This window comes from Tiliqua scincoides, chromosome 6 (genome assembly GCF_035046505.1).
Source record: "Tiliqua scincoides isolate rTilSci1 chromosome 6, rTilSci1.hap2, whole genome shotgun sequence".
In the NCBI taxonomy this organism is placed as follows: domain Eukaryota; kingdom Metazoa; phylum Chordata; class Lepidosauria; order Squamata; family Scincidae; genus Tiliqua; species Tiliqua scincoides.
The window spans coordinates 511,033-531,148 of NC_089826.1; the positions used below are offsets into that span (position 1 = coordinate 511,033).

Genomic DNA, 20,116 nt, shown 5'->3' on the forward strand with positions numbered 1-20,116 from the left:
GGGGAGCTGCTGTGACCAGGGATGGTGGAGGGGAGACCAGGGTCCTGCCAGGAGTCAGCTGCCGTCCTTGGATTGGCTGTGCATTGGGCACAGCACCACCTGCTGAGGGCTAGTTTTGAGGATGCATTTGGTAGCAATGCCTGGGAGGGGCTGCAGGCAGAGTTGGAAAGAAATCAGAATCCCACTCGTCCTGCAGGTGGACCTGGTGCTTTTTGCAGAGCAGGGTAGGGCCCGGTCCGAAAGGCTCTCCATCAAAAGGGGCCCCTGACAGGCAGGCGGTGCCATGGCGTTGGGCTTGGGCAAGGCATCCTTGGCCTCCTTCTTGCAAGAGGAGAGGTGGGCGTGTGTGCACAGAGGACGCTGTCTCACTGCCCTCAGCATTCATTGGGGCTTCACACCAAGCGAGGCCCGTGGCAAACCCCCTTGGCAAATCCTTGGCCCTGCTATCCTTTGAAGTCAGCTGGGGTGGTGTGTGAATACAGAGCAGGTGAACAGACTGGAGCTCCGTCTGCCTTCGGTTCTTGATTGGCACTGCAGATCCTGCCTTTCTGGTTCAACTCGGGTAGTTGCTGGAAGAAACTCAAGTGGCTCGAAGCAGGCCAGTGGCAGTCCACCTGCTCTGGTCGCATAAACTAGCACACAGATGTGGTGGGCTGGGCTCGGAGCCAAGCAGCACAACTTCAGAGAGGCCTCGTTGTCTCTGAAGCAGCGCAGCAGCTCATTCAGCCTTCTGAATGGTGAGCAAGCGGGTGTGGAGATGGCCTCATCTGACGCGATACCTGGACCTCTGTTCTCTGGGGAGGTCCCAGCAATTGAGAGTCTGTCTCTGGATAGGCACCACCACCACCCGCTCTTCCCCCTCCAGTTCTGCTTGCATTGCAGCAGAGACCGATGGTTTAGTCTTTTCCTCCCTGCGACACTCCCATGGTTCAGCTTGCAGAACCAGATGGTGTTACCAGGGGTTTGTGGCAGAAAGGTCACCCTTGCTAAAGACCTCCAAGCGCAGCTTCTCCACAACCCGTATCTGCCCTTTGCAGTGCCAGTGGCCAGCCTCTGTTTCCTGTGGCCCCAGGAAGTCCCTACATATGATTCGGTCCGGTGGTTGCTTGAGGGGATGATGGCAGGCAGAGCACAGCTCTCTTCACTCCATTTGTCTCCTGCCCTCTTGCCCCTGCCCCACCTCTCCATCACCCCAATGTTGGGCAAGTTGGCGCCTTGGGGTCGAGATCGCAACACTTACTGCAGAAGCAGTGGCTCACTGTTGGCAACCTGGCTGCTTGCTTGCAGGCTGTTCCCACATTGTTCTCCCGCCTTGGCTGTGGGTGGCTGGTGGGCCCCGGGGCTTGGTCTTTACCCCAAAGCACCCTCTGTGGCTGCAAGTGGCAGGCAGATCTTCACAAAGCAGAGGCAGCAGTGGCACTGCCTCCCCTGCCCCAGCTCCCTCCCTCCCTGGAGCCCTGTTCAGTGCCCCTCCTCTGGGGGTGGACTGTGAGACTTATGGTGAGGAGCGTGTGGTGGCATTTACAGCCGGCTGCTTCTGGAAATTAGATATTGATTAAAAATGGACTTAAGAAGCGTTCAGCAAATCCTGACTTTGAGAGTGAGCTTTTCTCTTGCTGCCCTGCATGGTCACACTTTTGTCTGTGTTCTGGTCAGTTCTTCCAGCAGTGTCAGCTTTTTTTTTTAACCAACTTAAAATATACCTCCTAGAGAATGTTTTGTTGGCTGCACTGTATTTTCTCTCCCTTCATCCTTTCAGTTCCTGAGTGATTGTGAAGAGGGCAGGCATTGCTTCTGGGCAACTGGCTCCCTTGGCTCACTTCTTATTGTGTCACCCCTCCTTGGCACATCTGCCCAGGTCTGATGCTCTCTCCCCTTCTCACCTGCCTTCAGGAAGAACACAAGGGCTGGGCTGGGGAGGTCCTGTTCTCTTTACTCCCGCCTCTCAACATCAGTGCCAGTCTCTGCTGCTCGCCCATCCTGCTTCTCCTTGCTTTAACCCCTCGCCGCTTTTCCTCCAGGGCACATGGCTCACTTCTTCTTGTGTGTTGGCCCCAGCCAGAGCTGGGTCGCCTGAGCCACTGGCATGGCCTGCTTCTTGAAGTGAGGCTGTCTCCCCAGCTCCATGCACTGGTTCAGAGGCGACCTGTTGTTGGGGAAGAAAATGCTCCCACAGCAGCATAGGAGGGCCAGCAGAGCCCATGCCTCTGAGCACCAGGGCAATCCCTTCAGGATGTGGAAGTCTTTCCGATGCCTCCAGGGAGCTAGAAAGGCTCAAAATGGGTAAAAGCATGCCAAAACTGGGGGGGGGGGTTGGAGGATTGATGGTCAACCTCCAGCCTCGGGTGAGGGTTGTGAGGAGTACTGGTTTATATTTCAGGCATCCTGGAAGAGGATTGCTGGGAACTGGGTGGCTTCCTGGCCCAGTTCAAGATGCTGGCGAGCCCTGCATGCAACCTCCTGGGACTGCTAGAGTTCAGGGAGAACACGCTCTGAGGCACGAGTGCACCCACTGGTTTTGGGCCTCTTATGGCCCAGTGCTGCAGGTTCCTTGGTTTTAGGGAAGGTGAATGTCTGCTGGAGGAGTCGCACCGTTTCCTCTGTTGTTTCCCTCAAGGAGTGGGACAGCGCTTCCCAGAGATGCATCCCAGAGGGCATTCTGTCACCTGACCTGGACATGCTTGTGCAAAGGTCATATCTTTGGTCAGTGCTGGCGGCTTTCCTGAGATTTCTTATTGTGAGATGGTGTATTGCAAAGGGGTGCTTTTGTTGTGTCACTGTGATTATGGGCTTCAGGTTGGATGCTTTTGAATTCGGAGTTATTTTGAAGTCTCCTTGACCAGTAGAAAGCCGGGTTAGAAATTTACTGAATAAAATAAAGACGTGATCTAGTGTTGTTGTTCTGCTTCTGGACCTGAGGGGTGGTGGGAATCTAGAGAACTGCTTAGACCAGCAGTTTGCAACCAGTGTGCAGTGACACATTGGTATGCCGTGAATTGTCCACAGGTGGGCCATGGGAGTTTGGGGGGAGGGTCATTTACTCGCAGGGTCATTGGGAGTTGTGAGCCTGCCATCAGCAGCATGATGTGCCTTGTCAGTGTGCTGTGAGGTGAAAAAAAGTTGAACTTTGCTGGCTTAGACTGTGTGTCTGCCTATTCAGACATGAGCTAATTGGGAGCTCATTGGAGGGGCACCAGCAGTGATCCCAGTGGATCTCCTAATGTCCTTTGGTCATTGACTCTTGGCAAGACCTGCAATTCATGGATGCCGTGTGACCCTGTCATTCTGGAAACCATGATGTGTGGAAATCTTTTTTGGGAGCCAGTGTTCCTTGTTCCAACCCATCTTGTCTGCCTGCACATTGGAAGGGAATAATCTCATTCTTTCGCCTGCCAGGCACCAAAGGTAGTTTTGGCCTGGATGTGGCAAGAAGGGCTTTCACGCAATCGCCTGAGGTAACTGCCGACTGACACGTTGTCTTTTTGGCTTCCTCTCTAGGTGTCCAGCACCAGCACCAGAATGAGTGTGGAAGTGAGCGGCAAGCCCTTAAAAGTGGGCTCCCGAGTGGAAGTCATTGGGAAGGGGTACCGGGGGACAGTGGCCTATGTGGGGGCCACCTTGTTTGCCACCGGGAAGTGGGTTGGCGTCATCCTCGATGAAGCTAAGGGCAAGAATGATGGAACTGTGCAGGGCAGGAGGTACTTCACCTGTGACGAGAACCACGGCATCTTTGTGAGGCAGTCGCAGGTAAGTGTTCCGGGGGGGGGTCTCCTTGGGATGTAGGGCCCTGATTGTCTGTCCAGGAAGGCTGCCTTGGAGAAGAGTTGCGGAATGAGTTTCGGTATGTCAGAACGCGAGATGCAAGGGAGGGCACCAGGATGCAGGTCTCTTGTTGTCTTGTGTGCTCCCTGGGGCATTTGATGGGCCACTGTGAGATACAGGAAGCTGGACTAGATGGGCCTATGGCCTGATCCAGTGGGGCTGTGTTCTTAACTACAATTCCCAGGAAGCCTTGCAGGTCTCTTGTTATCTGGTGTGCTCCCTGGGGCATTTGGTGGGCTGCTGTGAGATACAGGAAGCTGGACTAGATGGGCCTATGGCCTGCTCCAGTGGAGCTGTTCTTATGTTCTTAAACTACAATTCCCAGGAGGCCTTGCAGGTCTCTTGTTATCTGGTGTGCTCCCTGGGGCATTTGGTGGGCCGCTGTGAGATACAGGAAGCTGGACTAGATGGGCCTATGGCCTGATCCAGCGGGGCTGTTCTTATGTGGTGGTAATTATTTGTCTAGGCCAGTGTTTCTCAAACTGTGGGTGGGTCTGCATTCATTTCAATATTTTATTTTTAATATATTAGGCTTGATGCTACCATGGTATATGACTGCATTTAGGAAAATGCAACACACGTGTATTTTTAACAGGCTACTATGTATATATTTTTTACAATGATAGTAAATGGGACTTACTGTTGGGTAAGTGCAGGTAGCTTTGCAGCCTAAGATTGTTAAAAATTTTCCCTGCTTGATGATGTGACTTCTGGTCCTGACACATTCTCATTCTATAAAGTGGGTCCTGGTGCTAAAAGGTTGAGAATCACTGGTCTAGGCCCTAAACTTTGTCTCCACCTAAACTTTAGGCGAAGCCTTGCCTAATTTCATTCCCTTGAAGGGGTGAAAAATCAAGGCTTTAAGGGGATTTTCCTTCCTCTGTGTACTCTCTCTAATATCACTTTATTACATTTTATTCAGATCCAAGTTTTTGATGATGGTGCAGATACAACATCCCCAGAAACACCAGAGTCTTCAGCTTCGAAAGTCCCCAAAAGAGGTAGGGGCTTCCTGCTGCTGCACCTTGGCACTGGGTCTTTGGGTCTTGCTGGAGATTTATCCTGATTCTGGGCCAAGGGGATTGTTCTGGATCTGGGTTTCAGGGAAGGGGCAGTCCTGATCACTGGAGTGCTTCTGGCTGTGCACTTGAGCATGGCTGCAGTGTTCAGTTCAGTTTCATTACGGTCACAAACCAGCATAAAAAATGTCAATACATTCATAATATACAACTGAGCGTACATACAACCCATCACAGCATTCTAACATAGGCTCTTGTCAACATAATATACTAAAAAAAAATAAGACTAAGTCTAGTCTAATTGCCATGGATTAATCTAAGTACAGTAACTACTGATAAAAAGGTACTTCTGAGAGTCTTCTAGTCCCTATTGAGATAAAAACTTGTCCAAAATATGAATGTTCCTCTATGAACAGCCTAGCAGACCACTCTCTTGCTCCTGATGTTAACTGCAGTGGCTAAAGATTTAGCCACCCTCCGCGTGACTTCTGGATTTGCTTCTGATAGAAGAGAGTGTCTATAATCTTGACCCAGGCATTTGGTGAACCCATCTAACAGTGGGGAGATAAGGGATAACCTTATCCTTATAGATAAGGTTTCCTTATAGAAAACGCAGTCCAGCAAAACATGATTGGTGGTTTCTGGTAGGTTTGCCCCACAAGGACACAGTTGCTCCAAGAATGGGACCTTCCAAAAGCATCCTTCCACTACAGCTGAGGGCAAAGTATCACACCGCCCCAATGTGAACACCCTTCTATGGCTTGGAATTTCCAGCTGGAAAAGATAGGGAGCTGGGGCATCTATATATCTGAGCTCCTCCTTGATGCAGAACTTTCTGACATTATTGAGATCTTCCTGGCGCTCAGTGTCAAAGATTTGCTGCTTGATCTTAACTCCCACCTCAACAGTCTGATATCAAACAAAAATGGCATGGAAAATCCCAAAGAAGTCAATTTTAGTTCCAGCCCTTTAATCCACCAGGATTTATACTCAACTTGGAGAATTAGGAGAGCAATCCCTAATGGGTATAAGTGCAGTCTTAACCAGTAAGAGCAAATGGCTATCCAGACACTGGCCTCTATCATAATCTGGCCTGATTCGATACGTAAAAAAGTCTTTGAGACAGTTCTGGATACACTCAAGGCAGTCCTAATAAACTTAGACTGCACATGCTCCGTTATCGCAATGTTGGGAAAAGGTCCCAACTGCTCCTCATACAATAATTGAGCCATCACTTTGGTATCAAACAGTTTAAGGGCTGCTGGCAAATACTGGGCTCTTGTGCTTCACATAAATTGAAGAATAACAGAGGAGGTTTGCTGGCCACTTAGCACTACATATTCTCCATGCACTTTCCTAGAGCCATTTGTATGGAATACCACCCCCAAATATTTAAAGTGGGACACCTGCTCTATTTTATGGTCATTGAGCTTCCAACACTGAATTTTTGGTTTCTTAGAGAAGGCCACGAGAATAGTATTGGAGAATACTATAATTTATCACCAGTTGATTTTCCTTGCAATACACATTCAGAGAGTTCAGGGCTCTTTTAAGGTCAATAGGTGTTCTAGAGAGAATGACTGCATCGTCTGCATGAAGTAAGATGGCAATAGGCCTCCCAGCGATCTTAAGGGGTCGGGATTTTGTAGATGGTCTATTTCTAAAACATCTACCATGTAGATGGTAAACATCTAAAACAAGTCTAATGAAGGTGAATTCGCAGCAACAAATAAGAAGGTTCCTGAGCTTGGAGGATCCTTGGCTCCCAGCGAGGCACAACACTCTGGGAATTCCCTTCAGATGTCATTGTCCGTTCCTGGGAATCTGTTGCCCCTGCAAAGTCCCCTCCTAATGGTTTTTTTTTTTTTTTGCTCTTTGTTCTAACAGATTCTTCAGAAGGTCCCAAAGCCAGCAAACTGGTGAGTTTGTCCTTTAAGTCCTGAGAGCCACTTTCTCTGCTCGTGCCTGCTTCTGTCCATGATGGGAGTGAGGGGAAGGGGTGCTTACTTTCCCAGTCATAGAAACAGCGTTTGGCAGCAATAACATTAAATCCTGATGGAAAGGGAGTGAGAGAGAGACCCGTCCGCATGTCCTGCGGCTGCTAGAATATACGTATCTGTCAGAGCGTCCAAACTGTGTACTGCAGAGGGCCTGACTAAGAAAAGTCCTTTCTGAAACAACTGTTGGAGTAGCTCAGAGGTGGCAAAGAAGCCCAGAAAACCTCGACACTTGCCTGCTTAGTTTGTGTGGGTCTGCCCAAACATGGAGGGCACCTGTCTTACTGACTGCCTCCCTCTTCACATCACAGGAGTACAAGTTACAATCCTTGGTTCACAGTTCCTGATGGAGTTTGCAGACCAGGGGCTTTGCTTACGTGAGATTACGGGTGACCTGTGTTGCCTTGTCCCTTTGGGCTTCCAGCATTTGTGCCAGACAGTGGGGAAAGTTCTTGTGGCACTGGGGGGTCCCTTGCACTGGTATCTGTAGAGCAGACAGCTGGCGGTTCAGGCAGTGCCTTGGAGGATGGCAGGCACCCTTTCCCTCTAGGACATTCCCCTGGTCACAGTGACCCATGACAGCCAGCAGGGCCCCAGCTGGCTCTCAGAGACAAGCTGAATTTGGGAGCTGGCAGGAGGGTGTGACAGCACCGCTAGATGTCACTAGAGGTATGGTGGTGCGTGTTGCCTGGAAGGAGTTGGAAGAGGCCTCTGGTAATGGTTGATGTCTTTTCTTCTGGGAAGGTTATGGTTGCATTTCAGGTGTGATCTACTGGTTTTCTTTTGTAGTATTACCCTTTTGCTAAGATTGTGTGTCCTATAGATGAGCCCCCACAATACAGGAGATAGTTGCTGGAGAGGAGCATTTCAAAGCAGCACTTGCTGTCTTCTGGGACATACGATGCCTTCTTCCTTGAGAGCCCCCTGACCTGCTCCTGCTTGCTTCTTCTGCTCTGCCCCGGCTTCCAGCCCTGAATTCCACCCTGGGGGAAGCTTTTGTGTGAGAACCCTGCACTCCTTTGAAGCCCTGGGGGATTCTTGGCCCTAACATTGGTTCGAGAACCCTGAGAGTACTGCCTAGAAACTGCCATGACAGAAGAACGGTTCAGACTGTGCTCCATCTTCCCTCCTTCTGTCACCCTGCAGAAAGGTGATGTGGGCCAAAAGAGCCAAGAAGTGTGCCTTCATGGAGGGCGAGATTGGGGCCCCAGAGTTCCCTTTGCTTCCTGTTGGAGACCCACCAGGCTCAGTGGTGTGGTTGTGCTTGCATCAGAGGAGTCAGGCTTAGGTCTTACTGAGCGGAGGTGGGAGGGAACTTGCAGGAGCATGCTGGCCAGTAGGCTGCAGAATTAAGGAGGGGGGACGGAAACCCTCCTCCGTCAAGGGAAGGACTATCTTGGGGTGTCGGCTCTTCCCAAACTCACCAGGAGGGCTGTGCGATGCCATGTTGTGTGGCCCCTATTCTAGAGGTTCTGCCTCACGAGGGAAGGAGCATGTCCTCTCCTACCAGGGTCTTTGTAGGGTAGGGATGAGAAGACTTCCTCCATACTTTCCTTTGCGGATGGGTGTCCATAAACAAGCCATGCTTCTGTATTTTTCAAAATGCTGTTGCTTCCCTGGGTGTGGGAGCTCCTGTGTCTGACCTCTGGGCTCCCCCGACTGCCCACGCCTGCCTCCAGGGGTTGCCTTTTGCAGAGAGTTCTGAGGCGGGGTGGGGGGAGACTGTGTTTGCTTTCTGCTGCACTAATATTGCCATCAGAGTATGGCGGGGTTGAGACCCCTGCACTCTTGATTGGCCTTGCTGACAGGGACCGCCATCCCCCCCCCAGATTAGTCACATTAAGGGGGTGAATTTTACTTCCAACTGTGAGGCCTTCAAGGCCATAGACCTTACCCTTGCCCCCTGCTGACCCCGGTCACCATTCTGGCTTCCAAAGCTGTCTTCCGTGTCAGGGGCAGACTTCAGGGGTCCAGTCAGATTGGGGCGGTGGCTGCTTGTGGCCTGGACGGCCTCTCCCTGTGTGCACTGAGCCAGGCGTTCTTGCTGCTGGGCGGCGCCACCTGTATTCCGGGTAACCTCTAACGTCTAACCTTTTGTCCTCTTTCCATGCAGCGTGGAATGAAACCTAAAAAGGTGGTGCCTGTTTTCTTTTGGCAGATCCCCTCCCCACGCATGAAACAGTTTACGACAGCTCTGTGCCAGACGCATGTGTCCTTCCTGCATGCATACGTGTCCCCTGTGTTGACAGCTGGGGTGCCTGGCTGGCTCGAGAGTGTGCCAGGGCTGCCTTGTCTCTCATGAGCCATCATGCTTTGGGATTCGTCTCGCCTCCAACGAGGGAGATGGTCCGGGACGGTTTCCCAGCTGGTTTGAGTCCTGGTTAGTCTGATGTGGCTTTTGCACCATTGCTACTGCTTGTTACCCTTGTCTCCCCCCCCCCCACTTCTTCTTCGTCTCTAACAGCACACGCAGTCAGTGACTACCATTTTGCTGGCATGTTTTTCCTTTGACTCTCCTGTCATGCAAACCACCCTTTTGCCACTGCTCCTGGCAAGGGAATCCATGGCTCCCTTACTTGGGACAGGCAGAAATGGCCACTTTGCATGGCTTCCTGCATGGCTGGGGCTTGTGGGTTATCAAACATGAGCTCCCTGGAACAATATTCTATGCAGAACCAAAAAACAGGCAACAGAGACTTCTGTAACCATAAGAAATGATCGATCAGAAGGAAGACGTCCAAGGAGTAGCAGGTGGAAAATACGCAAGTGTTGATCAGAGCCTGGGTCTCCCTTGCACTTAAGAATGGAGGCCCAGGGCATGACTCCCTGCCCCGGCCCCCTACTCTCTTGGCAGTGCAGTCCCTGGCCACCTTCTGGCTGCTGGCTTGGAGGAGCCACTCTAGTGGAGCACCAGAGCAGTGCTCTTGAAGACCACCTCACCTGGCCATTGCTGTGAGCTGCGATCGCCCCACTGTCATCTCTGCTCTGGGATCCCCAAGGAAGAACCATCAGCGCAGCTAACATTTAGTGAAAATGGGTTCTGAGAAATGGTGAGCTGACAAGGCGAGCTGACCAAGCCAGGCTCTCGGGACCCAGCAACACGGTGAACAGAACTCCCGGTTCCTGTGTCTTTTTAAAGCAGTGCTTTTTGGCACTGGGGGTGGGTGGGAAGTAGACCCATTCCCTCCCCTACTATGTTCCTGATTGAAAGCCTGCCCCTGGTTGCTTTGTTGTGCCCAGCCCCTGGGGTAACCAGAGTGTCCGGGAGATGGCACTTGGACCCAAGGACGGGGAAATGCACACCTCCTGTTCTGCTCTCAGGGACAGCTTTAAAGTAAGAACGTGGATCAGAGCAGATGCAAAGCGCCCCTTCTCCAGCACCCACCAGGCAATATCTAGTTCATACTTTTCACAGTGCCCTGCCAGTTGCCTGCAGGTAGCCCAGGTGCAAGAGAAGGAGGCACACTCCCCCCCCCGCGATGGCACCTTGTAGCTGGCAGTCGAAGGCCTTCTTCTGTTGAACCTGGAGACAGCACGTTGCCATCGGGATTAGTAGCTGGCAATCAGCTTATCCTTTTTGGATTGGTCCAGGCCCCTTTTCAAAGCCATCTAAGCTACAGAGTATTGTGTGGCAGTGAATTCCATAGATTATGCACTCTTTGAGGAAGTACTTGATATATCCTAAGTTACTGTTTTTCTTGGACTCTCATCACCAGGATCTCCTTTTTGGCCCATCACAGGCAGCTCAGAACTGGTCAGCATATAAATGAAATTGGAGTTTGGGGCCTCAATGCCCATCTTTTTATACGTGTTGCCATTGTTACCCCATTTGTTTTATTCTACAGTATTTTTACTCCTCCTCTCCCTTCCAGGAGGGGCCCAGGGCAGCATCCACCAATTACATTTTTTTTGTGGTTTCAATCAGTGTAAGCAAAACCAAACCACAGAACCAACAGAATTGAAAAACCATCAGCAGGACAACAACAAACAACTCTCAAAAAGAAACCGTGTGAAGCCGGAGAGAGTAAGAGGGTTTTCAGCTTCAGGAGGAAAGCAGGGGGGGGGGGCTGTTCGGCTCTCCAGAGGCAAGGAGTTCCTTGTGTTGCACTTCACCAAGAAGACGACCCCTCTCACCTCTGGCTGAGCTTCCCTGGCAATGTGGACACAAGAGGGACCTTCCAGTGGACCTCATGGGTCAGACTTGCAATTTTACTGCCTGTTCACCAGTTTGTAGAGAGCCTTTTAGAGCTCTCACCATCCTGAATAGTTTGGGGTCACCCACAAACATAGCCACCTCCCTACTTCCCCCTTGAACAAACTAAACATCACTGGTCCCAAGACAGATCCTTATGGGATCACACTTCTTGCTTCTCACTGCTGTGAAAATTGCCCCTTTATTCCTACTCTGCTTCCTCATCTTCTTTCATCAGTTGCAGATCCATCAAAGGGCCAGTTCTCTTATTCTGTTGCTGCTGAGTTTACTCAAGGGCCTTTGGTGAGGGACTTTGTCAAATGCTTTTTGAAAACCTGAGGCTACAGTGTTGGCTGGACATTTGTCCACATGCCTGTTGATACTCAAGAGAATTCTAGAAGGCTAGTGGGGCAGGACTGGCCTTTGCAGAAGCCAAGCAGATTCAAATAGGTGAGTGAAAATAACAGATGCAGCTACAAATGCTAGCTTGATTATTGGTTCCCCCATGTCTCATAGAGTTTGGCCCTGAGGTGAGGCATAAGAAACATAAGAACAGCCCCACTGGATCAGGCCATAGGCCCATCTAGTCCAGCTTCCTGTATCTCACAGTGGCCCACCAAATGCCCCAGGGAGCACACCAGATAACAAGAGACCTCATCCTGGTGCCTCTCTTGCATCTCGCGTTCTGACATAGCCCATTTCTAAAATCAGGACGTTGCACATACACATCATGTCTTGTAACCCATAATGGATTTTTTCTCCAGAAACTTGTCCAATCCCCTTTTAAAGGCATCCAGGCCAGATACCGTCACTACATCCTGTGGTAAGGAGTTCCATAGATCAACCACACGCTGAGTACAGAAATATTTTCTTTTGTCTGTCCTAACCCGCCCAACACTCAATTTTAGTGGATGTCCCCTGGTTCTGGTATTATGTGAGAGTGTAAAGAGCATCTCCCTATCCACTCTGTCCATCCCCTGCATAATTTTGTATGTCTCAATCGTGTCCCCCCTCAGGCGCCTCTTTTCTAGGCTGAAGAGGCCCAAACGCCGTAGCCTTTCCTCATAAGGAAGGTGCCCCAGCCCTGTAATCATCTTAGTCGCTCTCTTTTGCACATTATGAACAGCAGTGATGGCAGTGAACCTAGAGAGAGGCCCTACCTGCTTGCTTCAGGGTGGAGGCAGCTTGTTCAGCCCTGGCTTCCCGGCTTCCAGGTGATGGTGGAAGAAGTGGCATCCCAGCAGAAAAGCCCCTCACCACAGCATGCCCTGGTGGAGGTGCAACACTCCAGTAACTCCTGTGTAGCAGTGACCCCTTCACTGCTGCGCTCGGTCTTCTGCTGGCAGAACCAGGCTCCTGGCCGCTGAGGTCGGCCCCGACTCTGTCCTGGAAGGCGTGCAGGGTGACAGACACCCAGCTGCTTGTGCAGTGATCTTCCTTGCTTTTAGTCTCTGTGGCAGGTCTCAGCTTGTAGCATCTGCTAATTGCCTGCCTGTTTACGAGTGGAGAGGCTCAGGTGCTGTGTCAGTGCCTGGGGGGGGGGGAGCTGTGTCCCAGGAGATCCTTTGCTTAGGGTTGAGCTGCTTATTCTGCCTGGAGGAAGAGTGCAGAGCCGGCTAATGGAACGCGCCCAGGGCCTCCTTCCCCTTTGCTCTGTGTGTGCACATGGTTTCTTTGGTCAGCCCACCAGCATGCATGTAGCCAGGACAGTGGTTCCTTCTGTGCCGACCCTTCACTGTGCCCCAGCTCTCGGGAACTCAGCTCATTGTTAAAGATAGTGGGTCCAGAACAAGAGAGGTGAGCGCAGGTTAATCCTTGCAGATGAGATTAGACTGCTCTCTGCAGCACGGCTGCTAATGGGGTCATTGGCTCCCCTCTGCTGTGCTTTTGGGAGACAGATGGCCCTGTGGTCCCGGGGGACGGACCCACATGGTTCCCTCCTTGTTGTCTGCTTCTTTACCCAGCCATCCTGCTCCGCCTTCCCAGCCATCTGTCTCCCAGTGGCGGCTGTCTGCTTCTGGGCTCCTCATTGCAAGGGATGGTGGCCTCTCTGTGGCTACTGGAGGGGGCCATGTGGGGCCCTCCATTAGTGAAAAAGGAGTGGTGGCTGAAAAGCATGTGCTACCTTTTGCATGCAGGATCCAAGGAGCAGCCACTGCAGGCAGCGCTGGGCCCAAGAAGCCTGCACGCCAGAGTCAGAGGCCCAGGACAGTCGGGCAGGGTGGGCAGGGTTGTGGGCTTGCTCAGAGTGGCCTTGTCACGTTCTTTTGGGGAGCCAGCCAGTTCTGGGGAGGAGGGCAGCCTTTTCCTGGGCTTGGCTCTTGGCCCCATATCAACGTCAGTTTGCCCTTCTTTCATGGGATGGCAGGCGCAGGGAGACAGTGCTTTGTTCCAGGCTGGACAGGGGAGTGGCTGTTGCAGAGACAGATGTTGGGGGAGTGTGAGTGAATGCTGAATGCAGCTTGGTTGAACTGAGGGGGGACTGGCATTCACCCCAAGACCTGCCTGCTGTTCTCCCTGCAGCCTTGCCATGAGGTGGGGAGGCAGGGATGAGTTGGACTTTTAAGGTGGGGGTTCAGTACCCTGTATAGTGCTCTGCTCTTCCCTGTGTTTAGCAAAGGCCACAGACTGTACCAAGGAAGACCTCTGCAAGTGCATAAGACCGATGATGCCACTTCTTGGGCCCAGACACCCCTGGAGAGTGCACACCGCCCAATTCTGCTGGCCTTAGCATCTCTCTCACTCTAACAGAGAGGATCTTCCCTTTGGTCCCAGCTTTCCCCCCCCCCCCAATCTGCTGAAAGGAAGGACCTTGTCTCCATGCAGCTGCTTCTGTTGCTCCACAGCCCTGATACATGCATGCAGGGTTTGGTGTCACCTTGCAGTGTGTTGGTGGTTGAAAGGGGTGCTGCCAGTACTAGCTAGCCAGGTAAGCTGGGGGGGGGGGGGAGAGAAGGCCCATACATGTCCACAGGGGCACAAATCCTTGCTTTGTCGCAGGACCTGGCACAACCTGGTGCTACTCATGGTAGCCTTTGGTTAGTCCTGCACCATGTAGCAGCTGGTGGAGAGGCAGATAGGAAGAACAGGTTGCTTGATGCCCTTGCTGTGGTACCAGGTTGGTCTTGTTGCCTGAAAAACTGTCGGTGCACTCATGGCATGTGTGAGCAAGCTCGGCTCTGTCAGGGCCCACCTTGTGTCCAGAGAGCTGCAGTCTGTTGCCTCTGAAGTGCTTCCGGTGCTGTCTTGGGGAAGGAGCCTCAGCCAGTTTCCATGAGGGTGACAGCTGTTTGGGAAATGGAGGGGAAGGCAAGTTGAGAAAGGATGTCCCCAACATGATGGTGGCAGGACAGGCCTGGCTGCGAACCTGCACACTCTGATCCGTCTAAACCCTTGTGCTGTTTGCTGTCCTCACGCCAAGGAAGACCGACTCTGCTAGCCCAGAATTGATCTGTGCTGCTTAGCAATGAGAATCCAGTTTGATGGACCAGCACTTGGACTTGGCTCAGTATAACTTTCTGTGAGAATGAGAATCTGGTTCGGGGAACGAGAAATGGTTCCCCTTGTCCTTGTCCCAAACAAAGTGAGTGGAAAGGACTAATCCCCTACTCTGGCAAATTGGCTTCAGGCTTCTTAGTGTAGATCCCAGCTACAATTACCCTGAGTGACATTTCCTGTGCAAGGGGTTTTCCTTGTAATTGCGTGTGTGGACCTTTGAAGGAGTCAACTTTCTGGCCAAGTTCCTTTGTGAGATGAAAATGTGGGCTGCCATTCATTGGTTCCATGTTGAGGCATGTGCCAGAAGCTACTGTTGTCTCTTTGGTTCAGTCCAGAGGCTGTCCTGCTCTAGTTAATGCAGGGCAGGCAACCTGAAGACAAAATGGGCAAGCTCAGTGGCAAGTAAGACGTGGGTGCTAGAAATCCCAGCTCTTGGAAAGCCTCCTGTGGAGCCAGAGGAAGCCTTCTGTGTAGCTTTCCTGTCAGCTTAAAAGGCCAGGTTCTTGCCCTTCAGACTTTTCAAGGTGTGACAAGTCTCAGAAGCTGGAGGAAGGACTTCCTGTCCTGCACAGTCCTGTTGCTTTTCCACTGACCTCGGAAGCCGGAAAAGAGTACAAAAGTGCATCATGGTCTGGCTTAACTTCCATAGGTTCTGAGACTCATCTTTTTCTGACACAGAACTGTGGCCACGTGGTGTGCCCCCTCTCTCTTCGGGCACAGCCCCATCTGTGCTGCGGAAAGAGTCAGCAAAGTTCCTGTGTCTTCTGGTCGCTCTCTTGATTGCCAGCATTAGCAGGCTTGTTGCTTTTTCCTGCCATTTGATCTGTGTGATTCTTGGTGCATCTGCACAGCACTGATTTCTTGCATGTTCTTAAAGATCTGGAAACACAAAACAAAGTGAACCCTGGACCGGACATTTGTCTTATTGTCAGAAAGGAGGCTGCTGCCATAACCCTCCTGGTCTGAAGACCTGGGGCTTCTAGCGAGGCAGGGGGGAGTGAGAAGACTGGATGTGGGACTGTGGGAAAGAGTTGCGAGCCTGAAAGGAAACGTGAAGAAGAAGTCTGTGCCCCTTGAGGGTGAGACTTGAGATGAGTCCTGCTGCTATTTTCATGGGGCTCCGAAGTGTCCTTGGGAGCAGTCTCTGAAGAGCAGGAGCCTCTTGAGGTCTCCTCTGGTCCTCATTGTGTGGCACCACATCTTGAATGCAAGGCACGCATGCATGTATTTGTGTAAGTAGGAAATGCATGAACATTGGTGGGGAAAGAAATTGCCCCCAAATACTGAAAAGCCAAAATACAGGTTGAGTCTCATTCTCAGGGTTCCATTCCAAGAACTCACTGGATGGCAAAAAAACAAACTATAGCAAATCAATTTAAAAAACAAAGTCTCTTTGCTCTGGTGATTTAAAAACAGCCTTGCTGACCTTTGTAATGCACAGAGACAAATCAGTCTCTCTCCAGGAGCTTAGGTTTCACTAGGAGGCAGCAATCCCTCCCTTCACTAGGAGCCCCAGCAAGGGGGAAAGAATGGAGAAGGTGATAATCGCTGCCATGCAGCCTTCTTTCACGTGCTCAGGGGGAAGGGAGGAGAGAAGCCTTCAGAGAGAATGATTGATGGATTGTCAGCCTGCTGCCCTCTGGCATTATTAAACGACTGTTTTCCTTTAATTTAAAGGGCCCTTCTCATCAGCTTTGAGATAGAAGAATCTGTGGATACTTAGATTATACCTGTAATCACTTGTATGACTGTCTCTCTGCAACAACAAAAAGCAGTTTTTTAACTGCTTTAATCACAGATAAATCTGTTATCTTAAAGGGGTACATTTTTCCCCTTCTCCAGGGATCAGCACATTCCTTCTCATTTGCAGGGGCCATTCGTGTTGAGTCAAATTCGTGTATAAAAAATCAGTGTATAACAAGGCTGGGCCTGTATGCTCCAAATTATGACTTGTGTAATGTTCAGTTGCCACCCGTTCCTATGCAGTGAAGTGCAGGAGCGCAAGTTGTCATTAGTTCAGTTTGTAATCTGGTTCAAGGGCCAAAGACTCCTTTTTGGGCAGTTGTTCCAGGCAGTCCAGTCCAGGTCCAACTTTGTTATACGCTGATTTTTTATACATGGATTTGACTCAACATGAATGGCCCCTGCAAATGAGAAGGAATGTGCTGATCCCTGGAGAAGGGGAAAAATGCAACCCTTTAAAATGCTTTCCTTACTGTTGTAGGGATTTTTATCTCAACATGATGAGAAAGGCCCTTTAAATTAAAGGAAAACAGTCCTTTACAATAGTTGGAGAGGGCAGCCAGCTGACACTCCATCAATCATTCTCTCTCCACACCCTCCCTTCCCCCTGAAAGAAAGGTAATCCTTTCTAAGGGCCTGGAGAGAGACTGATTGTTGGATTGTCCTCTTAATGACTGTCTGAACATCACAAAGGTCAGCAAGGCTGTTTTGAAATCACCTGAGCAAAGGGAATTTGTTTTTTAAATTGATTTGCTATAGGGCGATTTTTGCCAGTTACCTGAGTTCTGGGAACCCTCACAAAGAATGAGAGTCGGCCTGTCTTTCAGGAACCTGCCCCTGGAGTCAGTTCTGTCTCCATTGTCCTAGGAGAGAGTGCTTGAAAGGACGCTGGTCTGCTTGCCTGTGGTGTGCAACTCGGATCTGCCACAGCTCTGCCCACCGGCTCCTGCAATCAGGAGCGCTGCCCTGGCTGCTGGGCTCCTGTTCTGCGATGCCCGGTCCCCTGTGTTTTGGTCCTTCTGCAGGCACTGGTTGAGCAGGAGGGCGGTTCTGTGCGCGTCCCTGCGCGCCTCCTTGGGGGAGGTCGCTGTCTGGAAAGCCGCTTTGGGACCCAGCCTGGCTTGCAGGGCAGAGGATGCTCTCCGGGGAGGAGGCCCTGCCCACTGGCTTGCAGGGCTGCGGAGGAGGAGCAGAAGCGCCTTCCCATTAGCGGGGAGGTGGCTGCGCTGAAGGCGTTGCTAAGTGACGAGGAGCCCCTCTCGGGCCCCGAGCGCAGCGCCGCCGCGTCCCTTTCTCTGCTGGCCGCTGAGCAAGAGGCTCCGCTCCGTCCCTGGGGTGGCGGAGCTGCCTGCTCGGCGCTTGTGGGGAGGGGACGGCTCCTGAGCGGTGATGTCATGAGCAGCTGGGGCGGCGGATGCTCCGGAGCCCTGCTGGCCGTCCAGGCGCCCGGGAGAAGAGGCTGAGGACAGCGGAGCGGTGGAGCTGCAGCAGGCTGTGCTGGGGAGCGCTGCGTTGTTCGGACTGACTGACTGACTGACCGGTCTAACCTTCTGTCTCCCTCTCTGTCTCTCCCTCTCTCTGCCTCCTCCTCCTCCTCTGTCTCGCTCTGTGTCTCTCCTGCAACCATGAAACAGGCCGCGGCTGCACGGAAGGTACAGTCCCGGGGGGGGGGGTGATGCTGCTGCTGCTAATTGGCTTGCTTTGCTTAAGGGAGGGGGGCGTGTGGAGTAGGGGGTCTCCTCTGAGTTGCTTCCAGGGGGTGTGGGGATGGGGAGCTGCGGAACTCTCCCTGCTTGCGTTTCTGACACCTGTCTTGCCTTCCTTAGTCTGCGTCCCCCCCTCCTTTCCCATGTTGTGTTAGTGTATTTGCAGCTCCAAGCAGGGCCAGGGCCACTGCCAGGGGAGTGGGGGGCGCGGCGATGCTGATGCCAGCCCTGGAAAAGTTGTGCATCGAGGGCTTCATCAGGTCTCCTCTCTAGCAGTGCTGCCCAATCAGCCATTTTCATCGTCCGCTGCGAATATTTCTCGCTCTAAGTGACAGCGTGAGCTGGAAGGAGCTGGCCTTACTCCGGGGGCATTTTGCTTCACAGATTGCCAGTCCGGTGTCTGGTCTGAGGGTTTCTACAACCGGGTGTGGTGGGGCCAGTTCAGGGCCAAATGTGCGGGTTTCCTGCCGCAGTGAGAGTGCTGCATCGCCTGGGTGTTGTGACAGGAGAGCGGCTTGATGCCTGAGTCCAGGTCTCTTGACTGACCAAATGGCGGGGGGTGCGGCAGCAGCTGTCTGCTGCCCTTGGAAAGGAGGTTTCTAGCACTGTCAGAACTTTGCAGCAGAAGCTGGCGTTTGCATGGCCCTTGGGTGCCCAGAACGATGGACCCCTGACCAGGTCCCGAGACAGGCCTTCATTTGGGGAGACTGAACTGCCTCATTGCCAAGGGGTTTCTCTGGGCTCCAGGAACTTGCTTGTTTGTAGGAAGAGTGAAGCTGCCTTCTCTGTGCGAGACCACTGCTCTGAGAGGAAGGCCTTTGGTTTCTTTGGGGCCTGCAGTGGCCACTTTGAAATTGGTCACAGGCTGGTGGTTGGGAGGCCTGAGGTCGTCTAGGGGAACGGCAAGCAGGCCACTTAAGGGGGGGGTAGACGCAATTTAGAACCAGTGCTGACTTGGTGGTGGTCCTGAAGCAGCAGCAAGCAGGCAGCTTGGTGACCAGGAAAAAGATTCTAGCTCATCTTCCTGTGCGTGCAGATCCTGGTGTGTTGGCATTGCAATTGGAGCTGGTGCTCTGCCAGACAGAGATGGGGCACTCGGAGCCAGTTACATGCTGGTGCCAAGAGGCTTTCCCAGGCAGTGGTGCTCTTCTCCATGCCCTCCACCCCACACATCTGGGCAGCAAGGAAGGAGCATCCTGCAAGTGGTCTCAGGCGGAGTGGGCTCACCCTTCGACTGTGTCACCTCAGCTAGACAACTGGTTGGGGTTGGCAGGAAGCCTTGGGCTGGTGACAGAGTCCTATTGCCCTCAGGGAATGGGATGAAAATGTTTTGAGTCCCCCAAAGTCTAGGGAAGTTGACTTCTAGCTGGAGAGGTATGAAGATATCCAGGAAGGACTGTCCTGAAAGATACTCTGCTTGTCTGAAATCTGTTCCAAATTCACTGTTGTGGAAAGTAAATGTTGCAAATAGCCTGCTGATGCGGTGGGGACTGGTGACAGGCAGACTCCGTCCATGCTCTGTTGACATGTGGGAGTCCAGGGGAGGGCACTCTGATCTGGTGGTCTTGCCCCCCTGCTGTGTGGTAGAAGGGTCGCTTTGGAAGATGAGTTTGTACCCCTGTGTGGATGGGTGGCCAAGACCAATGGCGCATATCAGCCAGCTGCTCGGGACGCTGGGCTTCTCCCTGTGACCCTGAGCCTGTGGCATTCTGGGCCTGCTGTGCAGTGAGGGGTTTGCCAGTGGGGTGCTTGCAGACTTGCGGGCAGCACATGCTTGTGAGGCCCTGGGAAGGTCATAGTCCACACTGAGGTACAGCTTGTGCAGCTAGGAGCGCAACAGTCCTGCCCATTCAGGCTACAAAGCATCCCTTCCTCTGCCTAGGACAAAGTGGCTGTGACCTCTTGTCTGCCATCAGCAAACACTCCTAAAGAGAGTGCCCCACCCAGGCCAGGGCCTTGTTGTCCTCACAAGAATTGCATAGACAACATGTGTGGTTACCTAAGATTTTAATAAGTGGAGTTGTCGATGGCGCTGGGATGTATGACTTTTGTGGTCCATGAACTGTGCACCACCATAGAGGATGAAGTGAGCAAAAAGTTAGGAGTAGGAAAGGGTACGATGACACTTTGCTGCAATTG

General features: G+C 52.1%; 1 protein-coding gene across 7 annotated transcripts in view; it reads left to right on the plus strand.

Annotated features, from left to right (window-relative positions):
• DCTN1 (dynactin subunit 1) overlaps positions 1-20,116 on the plus strand; it is a 59,974-nt gene that overhangs the window by 12,169 nt on the left and 27,689 nt on the right. For 3 of the 7 annotated variants that reach the window (XM_066632720.1, XM_066632727.1, XM_066632722.1), the window contains exons 2-6: positions 3,499-3,747; positions 4,745-4,823; positions 6,729-6,760; positions 8,952-8,972; positions 17,906-17,923. In XM_066632720.1, the coding sequence (XP_066488817.1) occupies positions 3,520-3,747; positions 4,745-4,823; positions 6,729-6,760; positions 8,952-8,972; positions 17,906-17,923 (378 nt within the window). In that variant the 5' untranslated portion in view covers positions 3,499-3,519. The remainder of the gene's footprint in view (positions 1-3,498; positions 3,748-4,744; positions 4,824-6,728; positions 6,761-8,951; positions 8,973-17,905; positions 17,924-20,116) is intronic. The other 4 variants (XM_066632721.1, XM_066632725.1, XM_066632724.1 and 1 more) reach the window with 2 other exon arrangements.